Source organism: Pristis pectinata, chromosome 9 (genome assembly GCF_009764475.1).
Source record: "Pristis pectinata isolate sPriPec2 chromosome 9, sPriPec2.1.pri, whole genome shotgun sequence".
Classification (NCBI taxonomy): domain Eukaryota; kingdom Metazoa; phylum Chordata; class Chondrichthyes; order Rhinopristiformes; family Pristidae; genus Pristis; species Pristis pectinata.
Genome location: NC_067413.1, coordinates 65,253,421 through 65,280,745, shown reverse-complemented (window position 1 = coordinate 65,280,745; position 27,325 = coordinate 65,253,421). Strand labels below are relative to the sequence as shown.

Sequence of the window (27,325 nt, the reverse complement as noted above, 5' to 3'; positions counted from 1 at the left end):
GAAGAGTGTCAACGGATTGTATATATGCACCTGAGAGGGTTCATGGGGGTAACAAATGAAAATATTGAACTTGACCTCAAATAGCAACTTTGTTTCTCTTTCCACTGATGCGGGTTTGAATGTGTTAAACATTTGGAATATATTCTGTTTTTATTAGATGAGAAGATATGAAACAGAAGCAGGAGTTGGCCACACAGGCCTCAGATTTTGCTTTGCCATTCAAAAAGATCGTGCTAATCCTCAGCCAAAAGTTCCTTTGCTAACCTGGTCCTCATATCCTCTGTTTTCTATCAACCTAAGCCTTGAATAAACTCTCTGACTGAGGGAGAGAATTGCAAAGACTTGCAACGTTCTGTGTAAAGCAGTTCCTCTATATTCCAGTTTCAAATAGTGGGCCCTTTATTCTGAGAAGGATTATCAAGCTCCCATCTGTTCCAATAATCCCATCCAGAAGACGAATGCAGAACTAATTTAGCACTGCACTGAGGTATCAGCCAGGATTTATGTGCTCACATCTTTGAGTTGGACTTGAACTTGACTTATGTGAAAATGTTAATGACTTCAGTCGAACCATAGCTGATCATTTAATGAGCCACAATACCAGTGTAACATTTTGAGCCGATAGTTCTGCCTTGTGATCTGGGGCATACTTTGCATATGTTAGGCTTGCATTCCCTTGAGTATAGCAGATTAATTCCACATTAAGTGCCATTATCAGCATTCCTTGTGGATCAGGAGCAACAGAAGACCTTGTGGATCAGAAGGAACATTGGCCTTTAATGGGGGCCTCCCATCTGCCAATCATGGCCTCTTGCTCTCCTTCACTGTGATCGCTGATCTTTCTCATCCTGACTCCATACTGAAAGAGCCTGGCATCAAAGATCCTGGCTGTGGATTTACTATCTTGGCCAATAGCTAAACTGTCAATTTGGATGACTTCCAGGTGAGAAACAAAATAAATATGTGATGCTTTCAGAAGGTTCTATATGTTCTTAGTCTAGTCTTTCACAATTTTTTGGTTGCACCATCTTTGTTCCCCAATAAATACCCAGTATTTTGTTTTCTAATCTTCAGGATATTTAAGCCACTTCAGACACACCAAATCAGCATCAGTATAAATCAAATTTATTCTAGGGATTAAGGTAAAGATAGTATTGTTATATGCACATATTAGTGAAACTTGGTATTGACCTTGAATCTTAGTTTTTATATTTGCTGCAGCTTTCTTATTTGTCTAACCCTTATATTTCTGACCCTTATACCAGCAGTCCCGGGATTACATAACGGCTCAGTTCCAGAGAACTGTCGTAAACCGATTTCTTTGTAAGTCAGAAACACCCGTTTTCTATAGCTATCCATATCATGTTGCACTACATACACTTCCTATAATTCCTTCATTTCATTGAATATTTTCTCTAACACTTCCCATAATTTAACTAATGGAATATATACTGTATCCAACCATTAATGAATACCACAAAACATTTTATTATTATTACTATCTTGAAAAAGGCTTTATAAAGATATGGGAGAATTTGCATAAAGTTGGATTCTGTAAGTCAGGTCTTCCATAACCTGGGAAGCCCCTGTGTACTTGACTCGAGGTAATTGTTTTTTGGAATCTAAGTACTTATTTCCTCTACGTCATCAGGCAGGATCCTTTCCTGCCCGCCATTCATATCTGGAAATTACAGACAAACTACCACTGATTTTTAGTCCATTAAAATGAATGGGCAGAAAAATGTAAACAGTTGGTGTGCATTTAGAAATCTTATGAAGTGCTTTTATGTAAAAGAAGTTAAAATGACATCGAAATAGTAACATTACAATTTTTTTAAGGTGTCAATTTGACACCAAGTGAAATTCTGCCAGTTATTAGTCATATAAGAAATAAACTGAATAATCTTATCACTTACTTGTCCTGGATTTTTTTTTTGATGAAACACATTGTATTACAACGGAACGAAATGTTTTAATTCAGAATTCAAATATAGTTCTCACCTTTATCAACATTCTTCTCACAAATCACACGATATGCATCTGTGCAGAAGAAGTCATTCCATAATGCATCATTAGCAAGGCCAGCACAATCTTCTGTTAATCCTTCCTCCTGCCAGTTATCAGGCTGCCCTTGCTTCCAGTTTCTTGAATAAAATAACAACACAACTGAATATGCAGAGCTAACAGAAAGTATGTATATATGGTATGTGGAATTAGTACAGTTATCTGATACAGAATATGTCTAGGTAAGTTGCTGATTAAACAAAAATACATTTTAGGTGTTTAGAGCATGTATTCAAACCATTCTTAGCATCCTTTTGAAAAGAAATAGGGCATGCATTCATTATCAGTATTTAGTGCTGAATTTTCAAAAGCCATACAAAGGATTTTTAAGTATTGTAAATGCAAGATGATTATTGGAATCAATCTAGCCATGACAATAATCCTGATATATGCAGGGAGCAGAGGAGGGAGGGAATGAGTAAACTTTGGGAGTTGAGAGGGAAGAATGGATCCTGGAAATTTAGAAGTCCTGCCAAAGTTTAATGGCAAGACCACATTTATATTTTCTGCCCGGAACCTGACAAGTCTGAGAGACTGGGCTGTTGGAAAGGAGCATGAGTCGGCCCCTCAAGCCTGCCCTGCCATTCAATATGGCTGATCTATGATGACCTCATTTCCTCTTTGCCAGTTCCCCATAACCCTCAATTCCAACCAGGCACAAAGAGGAAGAGGGAAGGAGCAAGGGAGAGATGGAAGGGTGGGTTGAGGTTTATAGATAAGTTAAAATGCCCAAAGGTTTTAGTTGTTACCACTTCAGTAGTTCTTGCAGGCAGTTTAGGAGACAAAAGCTTCAGGGTGATGTCCTTGTGGAGCAAAGCGGGGCTGTGTTATTACCTCAACACTTTCCTCAATCTTTCATGCTGCTCTGGTGTACCTCATTTCCAATCAACTGCCACTTAATTAGAGTTACTCTACAGAAAATATGGGAATCTTTTCAACCTACATTGCCTTCACTTCAGAACGTAGGATAGCCCAACTTCAGTAACTGGGCTGCAATATGCAGATTATGCTTTTTGTGCACACATTTGAGGCAGTCATCATACATTTGTTTACTGAAGCATATAAATGGGTCTTACACTTAACATTCACAAGCAGAAGTCCTCCAGCATTCTGCCCCTGCCGTATAACATTGTCCTAATAATAAAGGACAACAAAGAGATCTGCAAAACATGGACTGCTACCCATATCTTAGCACCACCTCTCAATGAAGGCAGATATTCATGATGAAGTTCATGATTGTCTTCAGTGCGCCAACACAGCCTTCGGTCATCTGAGGAACAGTGTTTGAAGATTAAAACCCCAAACCTGGCACAAAGTTTATTTTTTACCAGTTAGCAGTGATGCTTTTATGCTTCTGAGTCATGGATTACTTATATCAGTCATCTTAAAACACTGGAGAGATATCATTAATACTGCCACTGCAAAAAGCCTCCAAGTCCACTGGTAAGATTAGTAAACCAAAGTCAGCATCTTCTCCAGGTATAAACCCCCAGTCCATGGCCCACTTACACTCAGCTGACTTCAATGGGCAGGCCACTTGCGTTGTATTCTCAACACCTGACTCCCAAGCCCCAATGTGGCAAAAAATTACCAGTAGGACTGAAGAGATGATTCAAGGATATTTTCAAAGCCTCCTTGAAAAAGTGTAATATCCCCACTAAACTTGTAGGAATCCTTGGCCCTTGACTGCTCAAAATTGAGAAGCAGCATTCAGGTTGCCATTCAGAATCTTAAGTTCCTTTGTGGAGTGTACAGAAGCACAAAACAAATAGTGGAAGGATTGCACCATGTCCCAAACTACACACCTTCTGACCCATCTGTGGCAGTCTGTGGCCCCCACATTAGCCTCTTCAGCTAACTCAGAACCCCACAGAACTGTAGTGGAAGCAAGTCTTCCTTGACTTTGAAGGTGTGTGTGAGAGAGAGAGAGTGACGGTTTTCTCAGGAAAATATGTTAAATTATGTTCTTACTGTATTGAAAACACTTCGGATGCACAGATGGGAAAGGGGAGAAGTAATTGACCAGTGAACATCAGGAGGTTACTCAGTCAAAAAGGGATATTATGTTCCAGTTCAATCCTGTTCTCACTTGATAACTGCTTTTGCAATTTTGCATCAGGAGCCATTGGCTCATAATCAGTAAACAGTTAACTGCTCCAAGGACAATTACAGTGCTTCATCACTTTTGGTAAAGGTTTTAATTCAGAAGTTTGCTATCTGTGGGCTTAGTACTGCACCATGCAGCTCATTTACCTATCAAACCATTTAATAAAAGTTTTCCAGTTATTTAAGATGGGATTTTGATCTTGTTTCCATTGGAAAAAGAGCAACATTTTAATAAAATACTGTGGTACTTACCCTCTCAAAACTTTTTATATTTGTCTTAACTACTTTGCTGCCCTTTTATATAGCTGAATATGATCAATTTTTCCTGTTCTGTTTTATACAGGTGCCCACCTTCATCTGAGACAATGACTTTCTGCCTGAAAATGTTGATATATAATTGGTGGCAATGAATCAAAGGCTTTTACACACAGAAGGAAGCCATTTGTCTCTTTGTATCCACATGTTATCAGGTTTAATGCCATTTCCTCCTTTTTAGTCTAGTGCCTGCAGATTTTGGCCCTTCAAGTGCACATCCAGGTACCTTTTGAATGTGGTTATGAGTGGTTGATTGTTGGTCTGGACTCAGTGGGCTGAAGGACCTGTTTTCATCCTTTATCTCTCTATGACTTTCTATGACTTATATTTTGCCTCTGCCACTGTTTCGGGCAGTAAATTCCAGACTAACACCACTACTCAACTCCCCTTTAATCCTTTTACCAATTAACTTAAATCTATATCTCCAAGTTACTGACCACAGCTAAGGGAAACAGTCCTTACTGTTTACTATGTCTAAGTGTTTCATAATCTTATAGACTTCAATTAAGTCTCCCCTCCAAAGAAAACAAACTCAGCCTGGACAGTCTCTCCTCATAACTATAGTTCCGCTAAATCTTCTCTGCACCTCCTCCAGTGCTATCACATCTTTTCTGCAATGCACCAACCAGAATTGTACACAGGACTCTAGCTGTAGGCTGTGAGCTAGCATGACCTCTCTATTCTTGTGTTTTATGCTCTGCTAATAAAAGCAAGCATCCAAAACACTTTTTAACCACTTGCTATCTTCAGAAATTTATGGACAAGATTCCCCTGTTCCTCCATACTTCTCAATTTTTACCATTCTTTGTGCATCCCCATGTTTTGCTTGCTCTCCCCAAATCCATTAACTCACTCTTCTCCAGACTGAGTTCCATTTGCCACTTTTGTGTCCACCCAAATATCTATGGATATTTCCTGTGCACTATTCCTTCCATGAATTTATTAATGGATCACATTCAGGACTACATCCGATCCATTAAGGATCGTGCCTCTTTTTTTAAAGCAGCATTTTCTCCCATTACCTTCCCATTTTTTCAAAAGGTACACCGATGTCTGCTGCCCTGCAGTCAATAATGCATGAGTGCTGACATTGAAGATTGATGGGAAATTTCAACATGTGGACATGGAGGGAGTGAGGGGAGGTGGGCGGTTGTGTTGGTGGGGACCATAGCCAGGCCATTCTGACCTCAGCCAATAACTGTACATAAATTTCCAGAAGGGTATCATAAAACAAGGGTCAATAGTCAAGCCATTGAAACTAAGCATAACAAGGTGGAACAGTGCACAGCTAGTAGAGATGCTGCATTGCAATACCATAAACCCAGGTTCAATCCTGACCTCTGTGTGTGTGTGGAGTTTGCTTGTTTTCCTGTGACTGTGTGGGTTTTCTCCCACTTGCCATTGACGTGCAAATTGGTATTTTAATTGGCCACTGTAAATTGCCTCTGGTGTGTAGGTGAGTGGTGGAATCTTAGGGGAAATTGATGAGAATGTAGGGAGAATAAAAATATGATTAATGTAGGATTAGTGTAAATGGGTGTAAATTAGATGGTTGGGGCGGACTTGGTAGGTCGAAGGCCGTACATATCTATGATTCTATAACTCATAGCATCAATAACATAAGCCAGCAATTCAAGACAACTCAGAGATCAACTTTCCTGTTTCATAGGGTAATTTTATAAGACCAACAATGCTAAAGGGACCGCATTGTAGCCAACACCCACAGGGAATTTACAGCATATGTGTCATTCAGCTGCATGTGAGATTCAGCCAATGGTGTTACCCTTGTAAAGTTTACTTTTTTGGTTCAGTAACTCACTGGTTAAAAATGTTGAACCATTTATTTTTTTTAACTGGGAATGGTTATCACTTGAGCAGAATTGTGGTTTCTTGCATGAATATCTTAAACCATTGTAGGTGGAATAATACTTTTAGTTAAATTTAAATGACTATATAATTTGTACTAGGCATGTAGCAGTTTTCCATGTTATAAACTCTATATACATACGTGTATTGTGCAACAGTTCCATCCACCCATCTCCACACATTATGCTCCTTTGTGTCTGACAGACCAATCCAGTAGTAGTATATTTCATTAATTTGCTTTCTCACCCATTGCTGTAATATGAACACATCAATTATTAGCGCCATATAGACAACCCCTGAATTATGGCTGTTCAGGTAACAAAAATTTGCCTTTACAGAATTCATAAATCAATACCCACAAATTTGAGATAGGGAATAAAATTCACTCACAAAATTTATATGAAAAAGAAGTAAATGAATAACAATTTTTTTTCAGCTCCCGTTTCTGAGGCATGCGCAGATGACATGGCTTCGAGTTACAAAAAATTACAGTACGGACCGTTTTCCAGGAACATAACTCTGTAAATAAATATGTATATTGCAATATGTAGCGGTTTGCTACCGCGGAATAAAACAGACTCTACTCGGAGGATTGCCAAACAGAACTGGTTTATTTTCCCGCCTTGCGTGGGCCCTTTAAGGGACAATGTTCCCGCCCAAAACAACCGGCAATGACGTAAGTCCTACGTCATCAGGACTTTCCCGCGCGTGGGTTCTCCCCGTCGCTCGGAAAGACGAGGCCCGCCGCCATCACTCCGATGCCGCGCGACCCGACTGCCGAGCCGGTTCGCCCGACTAAACGGTGAGTCGCCACACAACCCCCCCCCCCCCAGAACCCCCCCCCCAGAACCCCCCCCCCCCCAGAACCGGCGAGACAGTCCCCAAGGTCCGTGGGCTGTGCCAGCTGCCGCTTAGGGGGCCGGCCTCTGCGCCGCGGCGTGGCAACCTCGACAGGCTGTTGCAGATCCAAATGGGCCGGTTTGAGGCGGTCCGCCGTGAAAACCTGTTCCCTGCCTCCAATGTCCAAAATAAAAGTGGATCCGTTATTCCGTATGACTCGGAACGGTCCCTCATATGGTCGTTGCAATGGTGCCCGAGGTGTGCCCCTGCGAGCGAAAACAAACTTACAGTCCCGTAGTTCCTTGGGCTGGCAGGATGGGGCTTGACCGTGCCGTGAGGTGGGAATCGGGGCCAAGGCGCCAAGCTTCTTGCGCAGTCTTTGTAGGACTGCTGGGGGTTGTTCCCCTTGGTCCCGAAGGGCAGGTATGAAATCCCCGGGGACAACTAGTGGCGCCCTGTATACAAGCTCAGCTGACGAAGTGCGGAGGTCTTCTTTGGGGGCAGTGCGTATGCCGAGCAGGACCCAAGGCAGCTTGTCAACCCAGTTAGGACCCTTCAGGCGGGCCATCAAGGCCGATTTCAGATGGCGGTGAAAACGTTCCACCAACCCGTTTGACTGAGGATGGTAGGCCGTGGTGGTGTGCAGCTGCGTCCCTAGCAGGGTCGCTAATGCAGCCCAGAGACTGGAAGTGAATTGGGTGCCTCTGTCTGAAGTGATGTGGGCCCGAAGGAAATCGGCTCCTAGGAGTGGTCGGGCGACGGTGGCAAGGGTAAAGGTCCAGGTAAAATGGCTGCCGCCAAAGTGTAATTGAAGCGTACAGGTGCCGAAAGACCGTATCGTTGTACCGTTGGCGGCATTGAGTAGAGGACCTGGTGGCCTGTCACAAGTGTCGCAGCCTGTCGGGGGCAAAATACTGACCTCCGCTCCAGTATCAACGAGGAAACGCTGTCCAGATTTCTTGTCCTGAATGAAGAGGAGGCTCTGTCGGCGGCCAGCCGCCGTAGCCATCAGCGGCGGCTGGCCCTGGCGTTTCCCTGAAACTTGCAGGGTGGGCGGCATCGACGGGCCTCCGCACCCCACCTCTGATGGTAGAAGCACAGCTGGTCACCCGTGTCGTCGTCTGCGTTCCTGGGGCGTGGCTGCTCGGTTGCTGGGGCCGGGCGAGGCGGGCGTTGGGCTCGCGGCCTGGTGATTTGACTGACGGACGAACCGCTCTCGCGCTTGGCCCTCCACAGGACATCTGCCCGGGCAGCCACCTCACGGGGGTTGCTGAAGTCGGCGTCAGCTAACAACAGGTGGATGTCATCGGGGAGCTGTTCGAGGAAGGCCTGTTCGAACATCAGGCATGGCTTGTGTCCCTCGGCCAATGCCAGCATCTCATTCATTAGGGCGGATGGGGATCTGTCCCCCAGGCCATCCAGATGAAGCAGGCGGGCGGCGCGCTCACGACGGGAGAGGCCGAAGGTCCGGATCAAAAGGTCTTTGAAAGCCGGGTACTTATCTTCCTCTGGAGGCGACTGGATGAAGTCTCCAACCTGGGCGGCTGTCTCCTGGTCCAGAGAGCTAACCACATGGTAGTACTTCGTAGAGTCGGAGGTGATCTGCCGAAGGTGAAATTGCGCTTCAGCCTGGTCAAACCAGACGCTGGGCCGAAGTGTCCAAAATGTGGGCAGCTTGAGGGCCACTGCGTTGGCTGCTGCGCTGTCGTCCATTTCGCGGGTCCAAAAGCTGTTTGGACCGTCGGGGTCACCAATGTAGCGGTTGCTACCGCGGAATAAAACAAGACTCTACTCGGAGGATTGCCAAACAGAACTGGTTTATTTTCCCGCCTTGCGCGGGCCCTTTAAGGGAGAATGTTCCCGCCCAAAACAACCGGCAATGACGTAAGTCCTACGTCATCAGGACTTTCCCGCGCGTGGGTTCTCCCCGTCGCTCGGAAAGACGAGGCCCGCCGCCATCTTGGGCCTCGTCGCTCTGACACCGCGCGACCCGACTGCTGAGCCGGTTCGCCTGACTAGACGGTGAGTCGCCACAAATACATCATAAAAATTGCCCGGCATTCTCAATATTTTCCAAAACAATGTATAATCTTTTCAGGATGATCAGAATTACTTCATTGCACTAAAGTTATGTTTCATTTTATCAATATTCATTGTTAAAGTGGAATGCATACAAGAGGTGTGCAGTGTCATCAGTTGCACTTTACAAACATTAACAGACTGATATAAAAAGCCAATGATATTGAACACCCACAAAAATTGTGGGTTGGATTAAGTACATAATCACCGCAACCATTCAGACACTACTATCATGCTCAGGATATTACACAGAGGGACAAAGGGATGGCAACAAAATTGGAAAACGAAATGTGAAACATGTCCATGATGAATGAAATATATGTTTGCATTGACACACAACATGATGGAGGGGGTTATTGGCATGAAGATGGGACTTTGTCTCCACAAGGACTGTGCAGTGGTCACTTCTAACCAATGCTATCATGGAGAGCTGCACCTGCCACAGGTAGATTGGTGAGGACAAGGTCAAGTGGATTTATCCATCATGTTAGTTTACTCTCTGTCTGCCATACACTCAATCTGGTAGTTATGTCCTTCAGGATTCAGCCAACTTACTCTGTGATGGTCCTACCAAGCCACCCTTAGTGACAGACATTGAAATCCCCCACCAGTGTACATTTTATGCCATTGCTAATTTCAATGCTTCTTCTGAGTATTCAACATGGAGAAACGGTGATTCATCAACTGAGAGAGGACAGAAGGTGGTAATCCTCATGTCATGAGTCAATATTGAGAACTCCAAGGGCCTTGTATATCACAGAGCCTTCACTTCTGGCGGGTCTGTCCTGCCAGTGCGACAAGAAGTACCTAGGGAATGTGGTGGAGCAGTCTGATATACGTCTGTAAGTTGTGGTTCTGTGAGTATAACTAGGTAAGGCTGTTGTTTCACTAGTCCATGGGACATTTCTCTCATTTTAGATACCAGTCCCCAGCTACTTGTGAGGAGGACTTTGCCAGGTTGACTTGGCTAGGAGTGACTTTATCATGACTGAATTCAGTGTATAGGTTGATGCCAGAATATGCATCCAGTTTTTTTTTCATTTTACGGTTCATAAAAACGTGCTGGGCCACTTTGGAGGGCACTTAAGAGTCAACCACATGAGATGGGTCTGGAGTCACACATAGCCCAGACTGGGTAAGGATGGTATGATTTCCTTCCTGAAGGACTTTAATGAACCGTACGAGTTTTAACAACAAACTAATAGTTTTCATGGTCATCTTTACAAAGACTAATTGGTGTTTTCTTCTTTCAAATTCCAGATTATTAACTACTGCCACGGTGGGATTTGTAATCAGGTCCCTGGATTGTTAGTCCTCGTCTTTGGCTTACTGGTCTGGTAATTTAGTTTCTGTGCCACCAACGTACTCTTCTTTACATTAAACTTTACCTTTTTGATAATGAAGGATAATACAATGTAATTTTGCTCATTATGTATAGAATCTGCCTATTTTTGCAAGGACACTATTGGGACTTCCATTAATTCTGGTGACATTGCATGGAAAATATGAAATTTGATATTTAGACCCCTTGTTACTTAGGAACATTCAGAACTCAACTACTGTCATTTCTTAACTTCAGTTCTGACTAATAATCATAGAATATAAGAGGCACCTTTACTTTCTCAGTCTGGCAGTGAAGTATTGTCTCCCAACTTCACCATTATTCTGTGGAATGCTTTCTTTTGAATAGCCTTTTTAAATGGAATTGACATAGCTGTGGACTGAGGAGAAGGGCCTGGCCAAATCCACCCCTCTCAATCAAGGGCAAGTGTCAGATTTTCTGGTTGGATCAGGAAAGTAGATGCTGAAGGCACATTTACCAACATTGTGCAGATTACTTGATCTGATCAGTAGCAGAAGACATTGACATTGTGATCCCATTTTAACCATTGGATTAGTGTTCTTCAATTTTATATTCAATTAAAATAGTACTTTAATATTTTGCTTTTAAGACCTGATTAGGAATGAAATTGAGGGTTATAAATTCAGATCCAGAGGAAAGGAATACACAGCATCTGAACTGCTCTTCCTTGGTAATGTTGCTAATTTGTAGAGATGAAATGTTTAGTAGCCATGGAGAAAAACTATTTCTAATTCCCTGTATTCTTAATTTTTTATGGCATAAAATTTAAACAGCTTTTAAAATTTGTGTGTGTTTAGCTTCATTAGAACCCAATGTGCAAAGATTTAAAATAATGTAATTAACCAAATATATCTTAATCTTTAGTTCTTTGCTTAAGGAAATAAATTACTTTTTCCAAATCTGAAGAAAGTAACAATGAAGTGTTTAATGTTTCAATCACTTTAGTACCTGTTCTTCTTGGTTATTAATTATAATCATGTTGGATGACATAATTTTACATAGATTATTTCCATCTTTAAATTGAACTGGATCAGTGGAGAAATAATAACATTTATCCTTAAACCTCCTCCAGTTAGGTGGACAACCTGTAAAAAACACAGAAAATGATATTAGTGAAGCTGTACAAATATTCTGAATAATTTTTACTTTTATTCAGTGTTCATCAAGATGAATATAGTTTAACGAGGGGAATGGAACATTCTCTGTTTTCCAGAAGCAGCACCAAACTTCCCACATAGTCTATAGAGGCACATTTAGCGCTACCAACTAGGGATGAATTTCAAGGCACAGTTCCCTATTTTCTGCTCAACAACACTTACCGCAAGGGTTCTCCTACTCGTGAGTGGAAGAGCCACAGAATGTTCCCAGAGGAACATTCCTATTACATTGGTGTAACTTGCATCACCTTTCAAAATCACCAACCCTGAGTAAAATTACTTAATTGAGCGAGGTAAAGGACAGTTTGTCCCATTACTAAATATATTGAGACTACACAAATTCATGTCATTGTTAGACCCATACAACATCAAACTCAGGAGGCATTCATCCATTCAGTCTCAGCTAGATTTCAGTCTAGGTCTCACTGGTAAAAGGTTACCCTTGACTTCACTGTTACACTGTGGATAACTTTACTCTGCTATTGTCCCAATATTTATTCTGCTGCTGGAGTAAAAGGTCATTTGAGATAATCATGTCCTTTCTGTACTATTTTTTAGAAGTCACTCTAGCACATTTGAGAAAATATATTTTGACTTTGATTATAAATTAAATTTTTATGCTAATGACAGATATGTTGTACTATTTATGTTGCACCATGCAACCTTTGAAAATCATTGAAGTGTGAAAATAGTTCTGTCTTTCAATTTGCACCTTCATCTAACAAATATCAATTACAACATAAGAAACACTAAATCCAATGATCAGGAATTTGTGGTTGTACTGATAAACCCGTCCATATTTACAAACATTGTACCTTGAAACCAATAGTGGCATCTGTAGGGTATATGTAGCCAGTTAAAACCCAGAATTTCCTCCACTTGACACATTGTTTTGAGAGCGTAAACTTCATTGATCTAATGAGAATTCACAAGCAGTTCTCAAATATGAAGTATTGTGTAATTGTTACACTTTGTTCTGCAGGTATAATTTTTAATGACATAGTAAGTCAGAGAGATTACTTCATAGCTGCCTCTCCCGCCTTAACAAAACTAACGTTTTATGTATGTATTTAATTCACACAGAGATAATTAAGATAAAGGTTATTTTTTATTGTTCAAAAAGGGTTATGATATTTTAGCATCTAACTTAATCCTTAGTATATTTTTCAATTGTTATTTTGCTTTCTATAACATGTTTAAAGTGTTGTTAAAAATTATGCAATTCCTTTCTGATTTGCTTTCTGTGAGAATTCAGCACCGTCAGCTTTATGATGTTAATGTTTGTTGATGCCAAGGATCTTCAAGAACTGACTCATATTGGAAAAGAAGAAGTTTTTTGCCACGAAGATTGATAGATGCTTATGAACAGCTTTGTTTGAGATCAGCAAAGAATGCTGTTCCTTCACTGCTAACAGCAAGATGCAGCCAAATATCTTTGGCTTACACTACAAATTGTTCCATTGTGACCAACTTCATTCCCTTCTCTGGTCACTGACTCAGGCTGAATCATCAAATATTTCAATCCTCAAAGTCCTATTGGGATTAAGTGGCGTCAGGCTCCAATACTTAAAACTTAAAATCCATATCCTCATATCTAAATACTTTCAGGGCTACACATGCTCTGTAATCTCTGTAGCCCTCTGAGAAATCTGCATCCTTCCATTTCCAGCCAGTTGTCAATCACATAGTCCCTTGGCACACCATTGGTGGCTGTACCTACAATCATGTAGATTGTTAGTTCTGAATATTTTGCTTAAACCTCTTGGGCTCCCTTTTTGCCATTAAGGTCCACCTTAGTATCTACCACTTTGAACAAGCTTTAAGCTTAATATTTCAATTGATAGTTCCTTCTTTTGCTTGATATTGAAGCTTGCCTGATTCAACAAACAACTTGCCATCATACATCCTTTTAATATGGTTGAATGTCCTAAGGTGCTTCACAGAGGTGTTATGTGATAAAAAAGATTCTCGAAAAGGGAGATTGGTGATAAAGTTGATGTTTTGAAAATTAGAAAATACTATGCAATCCATGTGGCTGTTTCTACTGTACAGTACACATAAGAAACTGCTAATTATGATACAAATTGGAATTTGTTATCTATTCCAGGATGATGCAATTTCTGGTACTTATATTCAGGTATGATACTTATGTCAGCTCATGGACTGCACAAAGGCTTTATTTTTATTTTGGTTTCAGCTTATCCTCTGGGGATCTTATAAGGCTACATTAAGAATGCAGCCATGGTGTGAAATAGTGTGTATAAGAACAAGAGGTATGAGCAGGACTGAACATATAGCCCCTTAAGCACGGTCTGCCATTCAATGAGATCATGGCTGATCTGATCAGCTCCACTTTCCTGCCCAATCCCTATCATTCTCAATTGCTCTACAGTCCATATATTAAATATATTTAATAATTCAGCATCGAAACCCTATGTAGTAGAGAATTCCAAAAGATTCATAGTCATCTGAGGGAAGAATTTCCTCCTCACCTCAGTCTTAAGTGGCTGACAATTTACCTTGAGAATTTACCTACTAGTTCTAGACTGTTCCTCCAGGTGAAACATCTATCCTGTCAAGTCCTGTGAAAATCTAATGTTTCAATGAAATCATATCTCTTTCTTCTAAACTTGAGAGAGTCCAATCAGCTTAATCTTTCCACACAAGCTAACCCTCTTTTCCCAGGAATCTGGTGAACCTTCACTGCATTGCTTCAAAGGCAATTATGTCCTTCCTTAAATAAGATAAAAACTGTGAAAGTAAGGCTGTACTTTCCTAAAATGCGTCTGCAGTCAATCATGCTAAACAGGCTAAATAGCAGTAACTGCACGTGCTATTTCATTCTCTGATACTGAAGGCAATGGAATGTGCTGTGACTATAATATAACTGCATGGAGTACAATCAACTGAGGTTGAATTTCTAGGCTAATGTATCTTAATTGAAATTGATAACATCAATTAAGTAGGGGAATAAGACTTTAGTTAAGGGAAGGTATTAAGAGTAATGGAATACAGTAGGCAGATGGAACTAAGCTATAGATTAGTTGTTATCTAATTGAATGCTGGAACAGAATTGAGGTGCTGAATGATCTACTATTACGTTACTATACCCAGTTCTTTAGAGACTAAATTCCGACACCCTGGGATGAAAGGTCCTCCACTTACCTGCAGAAAAATGTTCCGTTTCCAATAGATAGGAGCATTAATAACAGAGTCCTACCTTATATGCATGTAATCATTTTTAAGTAAAGATAACAAAAGTAAGAATTTAGTTCCATATTTATGCAAAGAAGAGCTCTTATCTTCATATCAAATATATTAGTCATAAGTAAAGATTATATTTTCTTTGGTGTAACTAAATCCATTTGTTGTAACTTGGTATTAACCATACAAATTAGAAGCAAGAATAGATTACTCAAACCCTCAAACTTGCAACTCCATTTAATAAGATCATAGCTGATCTGACTAACTTTAACTCCACATTCCCTTTGCTACCACCCATTTGCTTATTTATCTACCTTTCCCTTACATATGAAAATGCTTAACACAATGTGATTAATAAACACAGAAGAATCACAGCTTTTCATTTTATATATGTTGCAAATTGTTTCTTATAATGATTCCAATACCAGACAATTAGGGAGATAGACTAATAGCTCTTACCTTCATTTCCATTCTAATACATAATTAAAGATTTTTACCATTTGGCTTTGGAGAAACTGTTGAAGGCAGATTTCTTTGTCCCATAAGGCCGTAAGGATGGCTTAGTTGACCAATAGGGCTCATTGGTCTTGTTGGGCCTGATGGTCCTTTTGGGCCTGGTGGCCCTTGTGGTCCTACTGGTCCTGGTGGTCCTGGTGGCCCCCTGGTTCCTGCGGCGCCTGGTTGACCTTGTTCCCCTGGTGGTCCTGGAGGACCTACTTTGCCATCTGGACCTGGCACTCCGTTACTTCCTTTTGCTCCAGGTGTACCAGGTCTTCCATTCGAACCCTTTTGACCTTTCATGCCAGGAGGCCCTCTAAATCCCTGACTGCCCTTTTCTCCTTTACTTCCTGGAACACCTCGAGAACCTTTTGGACCCATGGATCCAGGAATTCCTTCTTCTCCCAGGTCACCTTTTTGTCCTTTTGCTCCCCTGGTGCCAGGTGGTCCTTGTATTCCTTTGTCACCTTTGGGACCTCTTGGACCAGGAGGACCTACATTTTCATTTAAAAAAATAAGCATTTTAGTACAAGTCCTGTGATCAGAAATAAATTCATTCAACATAGTTCCATAATTCCTGAGATAGTGCAATGGGAGTGCTCCTCTTTAAGCTAGCCATGGAGATGTAAGAACTTTGATACATCTGGTGCTGCACAGTTCATCTAGATGGACGACACCAAATGTCATGAAAACCTGTTCATGAACAGTTCACAAGGTTTATTAATTTGACAAAAAATATATCCACCCTTGAAGCTACTCCCCATAATAAAATAAAAAAAGTTTACCTCTTCCTGTCCTTTCTCCTAGAACATAGAACAGTACAGCACAGAACAGTACAGCACAGTATAGCCTTGGCCCACAATGTTGTGCTGAACTAATTAAACTAGTAATTAAATGACTGTCTAAACTAACCCCTTCTGCCTACACAATGTCCATATCCCTTCATTCTCTACATATGTGCCTATATAAGAGCCTTTTAAACACCTCTATCGTATTTGCCTTGACTGCAGTGCTTTCCAGGCATCCACCACTCTGTGTAAAAAAACTTACCTGCACATCTCCTTTGAAGTTACCCCTTCTCACGAATGCATACCCTCTAATATTAGACATTTTGACCCTGGGAAAAAGATACCAGCTGTCTACTCTATGCCTCTCATAATCTTATAAACTTCGATCAGGTTTCCTCTCACCCTCCTCTGCTCCAAAGAAAACAACCCAAGTTTGTCTAACCCCTCTTCATAGCACATGCCCTTTAATCCAGGAAGCATCCTGGTAAACCTCTTCTGCACCCTCTCCAAAGCCTCCACATCCTTCCTATAATGGGGCGACCAGAATTGAATGCAATACTCCAGATGCGGCCTAACTAGAGTTTTATAAAGCTTGAACTCAACTCTTGAACTCAATGTCTCAACTAATGAAGGCAAGCATGCTGTACACCTTCTCTCCCACCCTATCAACCTGTGCAGCCACTTTCAGGGAGCTAGGGACTTGGACCCCAAGATCCCGCTGCACATCAACACTATTAAGGGTCTTGCCATTAACAGTGTACTTTCCTTTTACATTTGACCTCCCAAAGTGCAGCACCTCACATTTGGCAGGATTAAACTCCATCTGCCATTTCTTTACCCATATCTGCAACTGAACAATATCCTGCTGTATCCTTTGGCAATCTTCTACAGTATCCACTACACCACCAATCTTTGCATTGACTGCGATCTTACTAACCCACCCATCCACATTTTCATCCAGGTCATTTATACATGTATTCTCCTTTATTTTTCTTGTACTTGAGGAAGGGCCTGCTAGGCCACTGACCTGAATGTAGAGTGAACACACAAGAAAATAAGAGCAGGAGGAGGCCACTCAGCCCCTCAAGCCTGCCCCACCATTCAATATGATCATGGCTGATCTACACTGGTTTCAACTCTTCTGTGCAAGTTCCCCAAAACTCTCAATACCTTGATCTTTAAAATAGTTACTGGAAATAATCTAATGATCTGTCCCCCACCACCCTTGGGGGCAGAGAATTCCAGACATCCACTAGCGAAGAGTGAGGACAAGCAGGAACACCATTACTTCCACTGCTCTCCTACCTACATCACTACCTCTCCCTATATGGCACCACTCCAATACTCCCCATTATTGCCACTCTCTTCCCACTATTGCTATTACACCCCTTCCCCATTGCTGTTGTTCCCATGTCATCTGCACCAATCTCCCCATCACTGTTCTTCTCCACTGTCACTGTACCCCTTCCACTCACTTAACTATCACTTAGAGTACCAATTCATGATATGCCCCTCCCCCTCTACAATTCCCAAACCTAGCTCCAATCCTGATCTCAATCACTGATCTCGGTGCCCTGACCATGATGTAACTCAACTGCTAAACCTATATACCTGATATCCATGGCACCTCTAGCAACAACCTGAATTTGCAATTTCCTTTGTGGCCAGACCGTCATCACCTCATTGAAATGATACGTGACTGAGTTTTGCCTGACCACTCGTGTGCAGAATAGTTTGCCCATTACATCCCCAAAATTTAGACGTATAAAGTTCTGAGCCCTAATTTGTCATGATAATGATAAGAATGTTAAGAAAATTTGCAACTCCTAGCTCTCTGCCTTCACAATTTATAGATGATTATTTCAATCCCATTAAAAGTCTCTACTTATTTTTCTCAATGTCAAAATGAATAAATGTATTCATACTTCTGCAAGCCTATTCCTCTTTCTTGAAAATTACTGATCTAGTTCCTTTTTCATTCTTCTAGAATTAATATTTTGTTTTTGATAATTAATATTTTGTGAATACGATCGCAGAATTAAAATCAATTTCATTCAGACAGTTCCTAAAACATTTCACAACTAGCATCCTTATCTGAATTTAATTGACAAGTGTTAAAATAAATTCCTGTCACCCAATTGTGAAAAATGCACAGAAGATGCTCACCTTGAAGAATTGTGAAGTTTTGAATCAGCTGAGCATGTTTTGCGTCCACAAGTTTCATTTCTTCCATTATCATAGATAAGTTACCAACCTCAATGTCCAACTTTGCTTTCATTATACTTTGTTGTGTTTTGATAAATGAACTATCCATGTGGATATTGTCCATATTGGTAGTCAGGATGGCTAGCTCATCCGCATGCTGACTCAGTGTATTAGTACAAGTAGTTTTAATGCCGTTCAAGTTGTTTGTCAATGACCGAAGATGTTGCACAGTCCAACTGATATTGCCAATGATAGTTCCAATGTCTCTTTCATTTATATCCATGCGTGCTTCAAGTTGTTCAAAACTAGTAGCTGTTTTGTTTTCATGGGCTTTTTGATATCGCTGTAGATCCTTGAGATTCTCTTCATGAATGTTAGCCATAAAGCTAATATTTGCCATCTGGCTACTGACAGAATTCAGTTGGTTACTCATATCTTCCAAAGTGTCACTATTACCAGTCACCATGACAGAGTTGTTCACTGCTTGAAGTTGCAGGTATTGTAATTTCTCTTTTAACCACTCGGTGTCCTTCTGTGCTTGAAACACTGTCTGCTGGAGAGCCTGCCAATCATTCCTTATCTTCTGGATTGCCTGACTGGTATCATCAACAGATTTCTGCAGTGAACTGAATAAATCCCTTTGTCGAATCTGTGTCTGATTTATTTGACTGAGATTCATAACTGTACTGCTCTGAGACTTGGTCTGTCGCTGTATGTCCTTTTGTAGCTTACCAGTGTTTTGCTCCAGATTGTTGATGTATCCACTATATGTCAATAAAGTTTGGTTAATGGCTTTGATGGATTTTGAGTTGCCATCCAACAAGGTTTTGAGGGAATTATGGCTGGTTGTCATTGATAATTCAGTCTCTTGTAGCTTGTCTAATGCAACTTTGTTTTTGGAGGCGTTATCAGCAATATCATTAAGCTGGTTCTGAAGGAACTGAATATTACTTTTGAACTTGGACAGCTCTGAAGTGGTGCTTTGATCTTTCATACCAGACTGGTCATCTACAAGATATGGTAAACAATCAATAACAGAGTGGTTAATCACAAAAGAGAAACGGTTCTGCAGATGCAATTTTCCTCTCTTTGTGTCTCCTATGATTCTCTGTTTAATGGACACTGTTCAGCTTAAAGGATACTTGTAATAATAAACAGTGATGAGAATGGTTCCTTAATAGAGGCCAGCCTACTTAGTACGTGATTTGAAAAGTGGACACCAAGATTTTTACAAACCAATCCAAGGCCATTTTTTTTTTAGATACAAGCCTAAAAATTCATTTCTAATGCACTCCAACTCTGTCTCAGAAATTCATTTCATTGAGTTTACTACTACCAACTGGGAATGATTTTCTAGGCTACTGATAAAAAGGACAAACTTTTTAAAAGTATCTCATATGAAAGGGGTTCAAATAGTCTCAATCCAATTTTGATAGGATAAAGGCCAATAAAGCAAAATTGTTCCTAATTTGGTAAACACATGACAACCTTTCTCAGATCAGCTAAAGGATAGCTGGTGCAAGAAATAGAAAATAACCACACTGTTTCACAGGCAATGTTCTACCTGAGCTGAAGCATAGTATTGGGACAACAATGCCACCAGTTGTGCTTTCTCTGGCTTTGGAGGACTTGATAATGACAAGAGTTGTATTCCCAGAGTCTATCCCTTTGAGCAAGACTTTTCACAGACTTCATAAGGAGATTTTGGTGTTCTCCAGAAGCAGCTCCAGTACTCCTCTGCCTTCCAAGGTTGACCTCTGCTATTATATCTGCCTTTCTCTGGTGCTAACTTCATGCTGGAATATTAATACACAGGCTTTAGTGGAATGAGGACCATTAAGAAACCCATACATCCATAGTATTTTTCTACTTTAGTCAATTGATGATCAGAAAGTATATTAATACTGGAATGATGCTGTTTAAAATATAGCTGGATTTCCTTTATTCTGTCATTAAAAAAAAATCAAACATAGGATATGCACAGGCCGGCCACTGTGAAAGTGGTGGTCAGTCACATTATTGAACCACTGCTGTCCTCATAAATTTGTTGTGCAAAGATTTCCATGAGTTAGAATGTGCGAGGATGAATGAATGGCAATTTCCAAGCCAGGAAGAGGAGATCTTACAAAGAGTGGATTTGCCAGGCACCTCTTCCCTTTGCTGTCCTGGTTGGTAAAGGTTACAGGTTTAAGGACTGCTGTCAAAGAAGCCATTGGAAATTTCTGCAGTACATATTGACGTAATGGAGATGGAAGGAATGAACGAATGTGGTAAATGGGGTCCTAATCAAGTGGGCTGTTTTATCGTAGATTATGTCAACCTTTATTTCAGTGTTGGACCTGCACTTATTCAGGTAAGTAGAAGTATTCCTAACTTGTGCCAAGGGCTTTGGGAAGTCGTCACTGACCTCAGCATCCTGAGTCTCTAACCATCTCTAAGGCACATAATATTTTTGTGATTAGTCTTGGTTATGTTAATGGTCAATGGTAATCCCCAGGATGTTGATGGTGAGGGACGTGGTGAGGGTAATACTTTTGAATGTCAAATGTCTTTTTTGTTGGAGATAGTCAAGGGCCAAATTCCTCTACTTTCCTCTGGAATTCAGCTTTTTGTCTGTTTGGGCCAAAGCTATAGTGAGATTTGATGATAAATAATCCAGGTGTAAAGCAAATTGCATATTAGTGGGTAGACTATTGGTGAATAAATGCTAGTTAGTTGTACTGTTGATGACACCTTCCTATCACTTTGCTGATGAATGAAAGTATGGTGATGTGGTGGTAACTAGCTGCTTTGGTTTATATTAACATATCTGGACAGGATATATTAGGCAATCTTTTCCACATGGTTGGGTAAATGCCAATGTTGTGGTAGTACTGAAAAGCTTAGTTGGAACCAGGGCTATTTCTGGAGTAGATAATTTCTGCACTATAATTGGAGATCGTAAAGACCAATAACATTTGCTGTATCCAGCACTCCCTGCAATATGTTCTGAACAGGCTGAGGACTAACTGCTATGACGGTGAGTGTCTCTGGAGGAGGCTAAGATGGATCCTTTCTGGCTGAAGATGATTGCACATACATTAACCTTGTCTTTGGGATGCATGTGCTGGGTTCCACCATCATGAAATAGACCTTAATTGTAGAAGGTACTACTTGTGATCTTAATGTAAAAATGTTTAATTTGTTTGGATGACATTCTTTTGTATACAAGTTTAACAAAAGCAAAATACAATTTAAATGCTAACAATTGTTAAAAAAAAGTAGATCCAAATGTGCACCCTTCATTAGTATTGGGATAATTTCTAGGTAGTTTTGATATTGTGATATCATTTACTGAATTGTTTCATGATTATTCAATTTAATTTTCTTTCTGGCACAAGAATTGTTGCATAGTTTACCTAATTTTTTCAGGTCAGTCTCAACAGCAGTTAGTTTTTCTGAATAACTTTTTTGTGATGTTTCCATTCCTTCAGTCACCGTGTCCATTCTCTGTACAACTGGAATAATCAAAGGAAGATAGAATGAGGTAATATCACATAATGACAAGCACGTTATTGAAGTTTAGCAAATGTTTTGTGATTTCTTTGTGCATTCTTTTCTCCACTTAGCTACTTATGAATCTCTACCGGGCAAAATAAGAGCTCATTTACTTTGCCATGACTTCTAACAATGGTGTACTTCTGTAACTCACTCAAAAGGAGGCACATTTCTTATAATGCCTTAGTGATGTGGTCCAGAAGCACAAGCCATTTTCTCTCAGAGCCTGAAGATTTTGCAACTTAGTCCCTTCAGCCTTTCCCTCCTTTATAACCTTAAAGGCTTCTAAAATTCAAGCTTTGTGTTACCTAATCTGTATTTTGTAGAATCATAACAGCACAAGCAACTACTTGGTCTCAATTACATCTCAGCAATGAAAGAGTATTCTAGTCAGTCCCTGTAGGAGAGTTTTCTGTGAGACAATGTTATTTGTGCTTTGGTTTCTCACTTAACTGGTTCTGATGAAGGGTCTTGGACCTGAAACATTAACAGTTTCTCTTTCCAAAGATGCTGCCTGACCTGCTGAGTGTTCCCAGCACTTTCTGCTTTTACTTGCGTCTGTTTTTCATAAATATTTCAAAAAACTCAATTCCCCCTCATCCTTCAAGTAAAAGTGCTTAAAGTACAGATTTTTTTTTTATTCATCATAGTTCAAAATATCTACAACTGCAAATTATGGATGCAATTTCTTTTGTTTATTCATTTGTCAGGATGTGTGTATCACTGGCCAAGCCAGAATATATTGAATTGCCTATGGGAAGGAGGTATGGAGCCACTTTTCTGAACCACTACAGTGATTTCAACAATAGTGTTGAGTAGCAAGTTGTTCCAAAGAAGGTATGGCAATAAATTTCCAAGTCAGAGTCCTCTGTAGGCTCTTCTGTATTGCTGGTTAGCAAGGCAAGTACTACAAGAACATTCCTTACTGAAAGCAATTAACTCTCAACTAACAGTAGGGATTGGTATAACTGTGTATCCTAACATTATAAACATATTTAATATCTATAAAACTGCATTCCCAATTAAAAACAAACCTTACCAGCAACAATTATGTACATTTATATTGTTATTCCATCAATTAACTATTTACATAATGTGAAACCATATAATAAGCTAATTATTTAGAATTTACTAGACATAAAGCTACTCATGTTCTGCAATCTACAAACTCAGCACTAACTTAACTATATTGTCTATCTCAGTACTGATAATTTCAATGGATCCCTTTTCCAGGAGGTTTCCTGTGTAACTAAATGCACGTCCTGTATTAATTTTTACTTCAAATACATATTATCATAATACATTGTGTTATATGCATTTTCTCATTTTAATTGTAACTACAAACTTAATATGAATAATACCCCAGTTAACTACTACAGCAAATACAACTCTACATTGTTTCCGGTATATTTCCAAGCAGCATAAACTCAAGCATAACATTTTCTAATTTGAATTCTTCTTAAGAGTACCCATCATTGTGCCTTTGCACACAGTATGTCTCACACATTGACTTTTACTTTGATTTCCATGGATATCGGACTTGTTCTCTAGTAACCTGTCCCTTTTATAGTTAAAATAAAACTGTTGCCCCAAAATTTTCCTCTCAGAGTTGTTTCTAGTGGTTGCATTTCAACAATAAATGATTTAAGTCTCTCTCGGTACACCTTGGTTATGCTGCATTGGGCTGACATCAATAAGTTCAGGTCTGGTCTGGTCCAATGTCACTCATGGAATCTTTCGGAACTCTTGAATCACCTTATTAACATAATCATTTAATATAATCCTCCCTTGAGGCATCCAGTTTAATGTGAGCTTGATTCAGCTTGTTTAGTAACTTGATAAACAGCAGAATTCTGGTAGACTTCTCCAATACAACAACATCCACTGCCTTGTTACAATACCTTGTGACATATCACTCGGAGTACCACAGCACAGAAACAGCCCTTCAGCCCAACTAGTCCATGCCGGCCTGGTTTTCTGCCGAGTCCCATCTACCTGCACCCGGACCATAACCCTTCATACCTCTCTCATCCATGTACCTATCAAACTTCTCTTAAATATGACAATTGAACCTGCATCCACCACTTCCGCTGGCAGCTCATTCCACACTCGCACCACCCCCTGAGTGAAGTAGTTCCCCCTCAGATTCCCCTTAAACATTACACCTTTCACCCTAAACCTATGACCTCTTGTTCTAGCCTTACCCAACCTGAGGGGAAAAAAGCCTGCATGCATTCACCCTATCTATACCTCTCATAATTTTGTATACAAGATCTCCCCTCATTCTCCTGTGCTCCAGGGCATAAAGTCCTAACCTGTTCAACCTTTCCCTATGACTCAAGTCCCAGCAACATCCGTGTAAATTTTCCCTGCACTCTTTCAAGCTTATTAATATCTTTCCTGTAGGTAGGTGACCAGAACTGCACACAATACTCTAAGTTTGGCCTCAGCAACGTCTTATACAACTTCAACATAACATTCCAACTCCTGTCCTCAGTGCTCTGATTTATGAAGGCCAATGTGCCAAAAACTCTTTTTACAACCCTATCTATCTGTGATGCCACTTTCAAGGAATTGTGGATCTGTATTCCCAGGTCCCTTTGTTTTACCGCACACCTCAGTGCCCTACCATTCACTGAGTAAGTCTTACCCTGGTTTGTCCTCCCAAAGTGCATCACCTCACATTTGTCTGCATTAAATTCCATCTGCCATTTTTCAGCCCATTTTCCCAGCTGGTCCAGATCACTTTGCAAGCTTTGATAGACTTTCTTGCTGTCCACTATGCCCCAAATCTTGGTGTGATCTGCAAATTTGCTGATCCAGTTTACCGCATTATCATCAAAATCATTAATATAGATGATAAACAACAAGGGGCCCAGCACCGATCCATGAGGCACACCACTTGTCACAGGCCTCCAATCAGAGAGACAATCATCTACTACCACTCTCTGGCTTCTCCCGCTAAGCCAGCGTTGAATCCAATTGACTACTTCATCCTGAATGCCAAGCGACTTAACTTTCTGGACCAGCCTCCCATGTGGGAATTTATCAAAAGTTTTGCTAAAGTCGATGTGGACAACATACACTGCCTTCTTTTCATCAACCTTCCTGGTAACCTCCTTGAAAAATTCTATAAGATTGGTTAGACATGACCTGCCACACACAAAGCCATGTTGACTATCCCTAATCAGGCTCCGTCTATCCAAATACTCATATATCCTGTCCCTCAGAATACCTTCCAATAAGTTAACCATGACTGACATCAGGCTCACCAGCCTATAATTTCCTGGCTTATTCTTAGAGCCTTTCTTAAACAACAGAACAACATTAGCTATCCTCCAGTCCTCTGGCACCTCACCCGTGGCTAAGGACATTCTAAATATCTCTGCCAGGGCTCTTAATGTAGTTATAGAACCCCTTGGTATTCTCTTTCACCTTGTCTGCCAGAACAACCTCATGTCCTCTCTTAGCTCTCCTGATTTCTCCCTTAAGTGTTCTCTTGCATTTCTTATGCTCTTCAAGCACCTCATTTGATCCTAACTGCCTTTACTCGATATGTGCCTCCTTCTTCTTCTTTACCAGGGCCTCAATATCCCTTGATAACCAAGGTTCCCTAAACCTGTTAGCCTTGCCTTTTATTTTAACAGGAACGTACTGATTTTGTACTCTCAATATTTCAGTTTTGAAGGCCTCCCACTTACCAAGCATCTCTTTGCTGGAAAACAGCCTATCCCAATGCACGCCTGTCAGATCCCTTCTAATGCCCTCAAAATTGGCTTTCCTCCAGTTTAGAATCTTATCCCCAGGACCAGTCCTATCCTTCTCCATAATGATCTTGAAACTTTCCCTCAATGTCAACAAAACAAAAGAGCTGGTCATTGACTTCAGGAAAGGGGGCGGTGTACATGCACCTGTCTACATCAACGGTGCTGAGGTCGAGAGGGTTGAGAGCTTCGAGTTCCTGGGAGTGAACATCACCAACAGCCTGTCCTGGTCAAATCACGTAGATGCCACGGCCAAGAAAGCTCACCAGCGCCTCTACTTCCACAGGAGGCTAAAGAAATTCAGTTTGTCCCCTTTGACACTCACCAACTTTTATCAATGCACCATAGAAAGTATCCTATTTGGATGCATCATGGCTTGGTATGGCAACAGCTCTGCCCAGGACCGCAAGAAACTGCAGAGAGTTGTGGACACAGCCCAGCGCATCACGGACACCAGCCTCCCCTCCTTGGACTCTCTCTTTACCTCTCGTTGTCTTGGTGAAGCAGCCAGCATGATCAAAGACCCCAACCACCCGGGTCATTCTCTCTTCTCTCCTCTTCCATTAGGTAGAAGATACAGGTGCCTGAGGGCACGTACCACCGGACTCAAGGACAGCTTCCACCCCACTGTGATAAGACTATTGAACGGTTCCCTTATACAATGAGATGGACTATGACCTCACGATCTACCTTGTTGTGACCTTGCACCTTATTTCACTACATTTTCTCTGTAGCTGTGACACTTTACTGTTATTGTTTTTACCTGTACTACATCAATGCACTCTGTACTAACCCAAAAATGTAACTGCACCGTATAATGAATTGACTTGTACGATCAGTATTCAAGACAGGTTTTTCACGGTACCTTGGTACAAGTGACAATCATAAACCACTACCAATACCAATGGAATTATGATCACTAGATCCAATGTGTTCCCCTACACTCACTTCTGTCACCTGCCCTGTCTCATTCCCTAAGAGGAGATCCAGTATCGTACTTTCTCTAGTTGGGACCTCTACATATTTATTAAGGAAACTTCCCTGAACACATTTGACAAACTCTATCCCATCCTGTCCTTTTACAGTATGGGAGTCCCAGTCAATATATGGAAAGTTAAAATCACCTACTATCACAACTTTATATTTCCTACAAATATCTATTACAAATTTGCTCCTCTAAATCCCGCTGACTATTGGGAAGCCTATAATATAGTCCCATTAACGTGATCATCCCTTTTTTATTCCTCAGTTCCACCTAATTTTGACCTTATCAGTGAATTCCTACAAAGGTGGAACCATCATCTTGACACTTCAGTGAAGTGTTTGTTTCATATTGTGCAAACAAATCTTGTAAACTGCCTGCTACCAAGGACTTTAAATATTGCCATGGTAAAAAAAAACAAGATCACTGTCTCCAGTGTACCCTGGACTCAAACTGCTTATTATGGAATATGCATTGCTTCAGGATACCTCATCTTGATCTGTACTTCTGGTTTGCTTCATACTATGCTCAGAACCTTTGCACTTCCACTTCAAGGT

General features: G+C 40.7%; 1 protein-coding gene across 1 annotated transcript in view; it reads right to left on the bottom strand.

Annotated features, from left to right (window-relative positions):
* colec12 (collectin sub-family member 12) overlaps positions 1–27,325 on the bottom strand; it is a 124,432-nt gene that overhangs the window by 2,850 nt on the left and 94,257 nt on the right. The window contains exons 4-9 of the mRNA XM_052023076.1: positions 21,884–21,982; positions 18,447–19,493; positions 15,492–15,986; positions 11,582–11,718; positions 6,494–6,603; positions 2,002–2,144 (exon numbers count right to left, since the gene is read on the bottom strand). Coding sequence (XP_051879036.1) covers positions 2,002–2,144; positions 6,494–6,603; positions 11,582–11,718; positions 15,492–15,986; positions 18,447–19,493; positions 21,884–21,982 — 2,031 coding nt within the window. The remainder of the gene's footprint in view (positions 1–2,001; positions 2,145–6,493; positions 6,604–11,581; positions 11,719–15,491; positions 15,987–18,446; positions 19,494–21,883; positions 21,983–27,325) is intronic.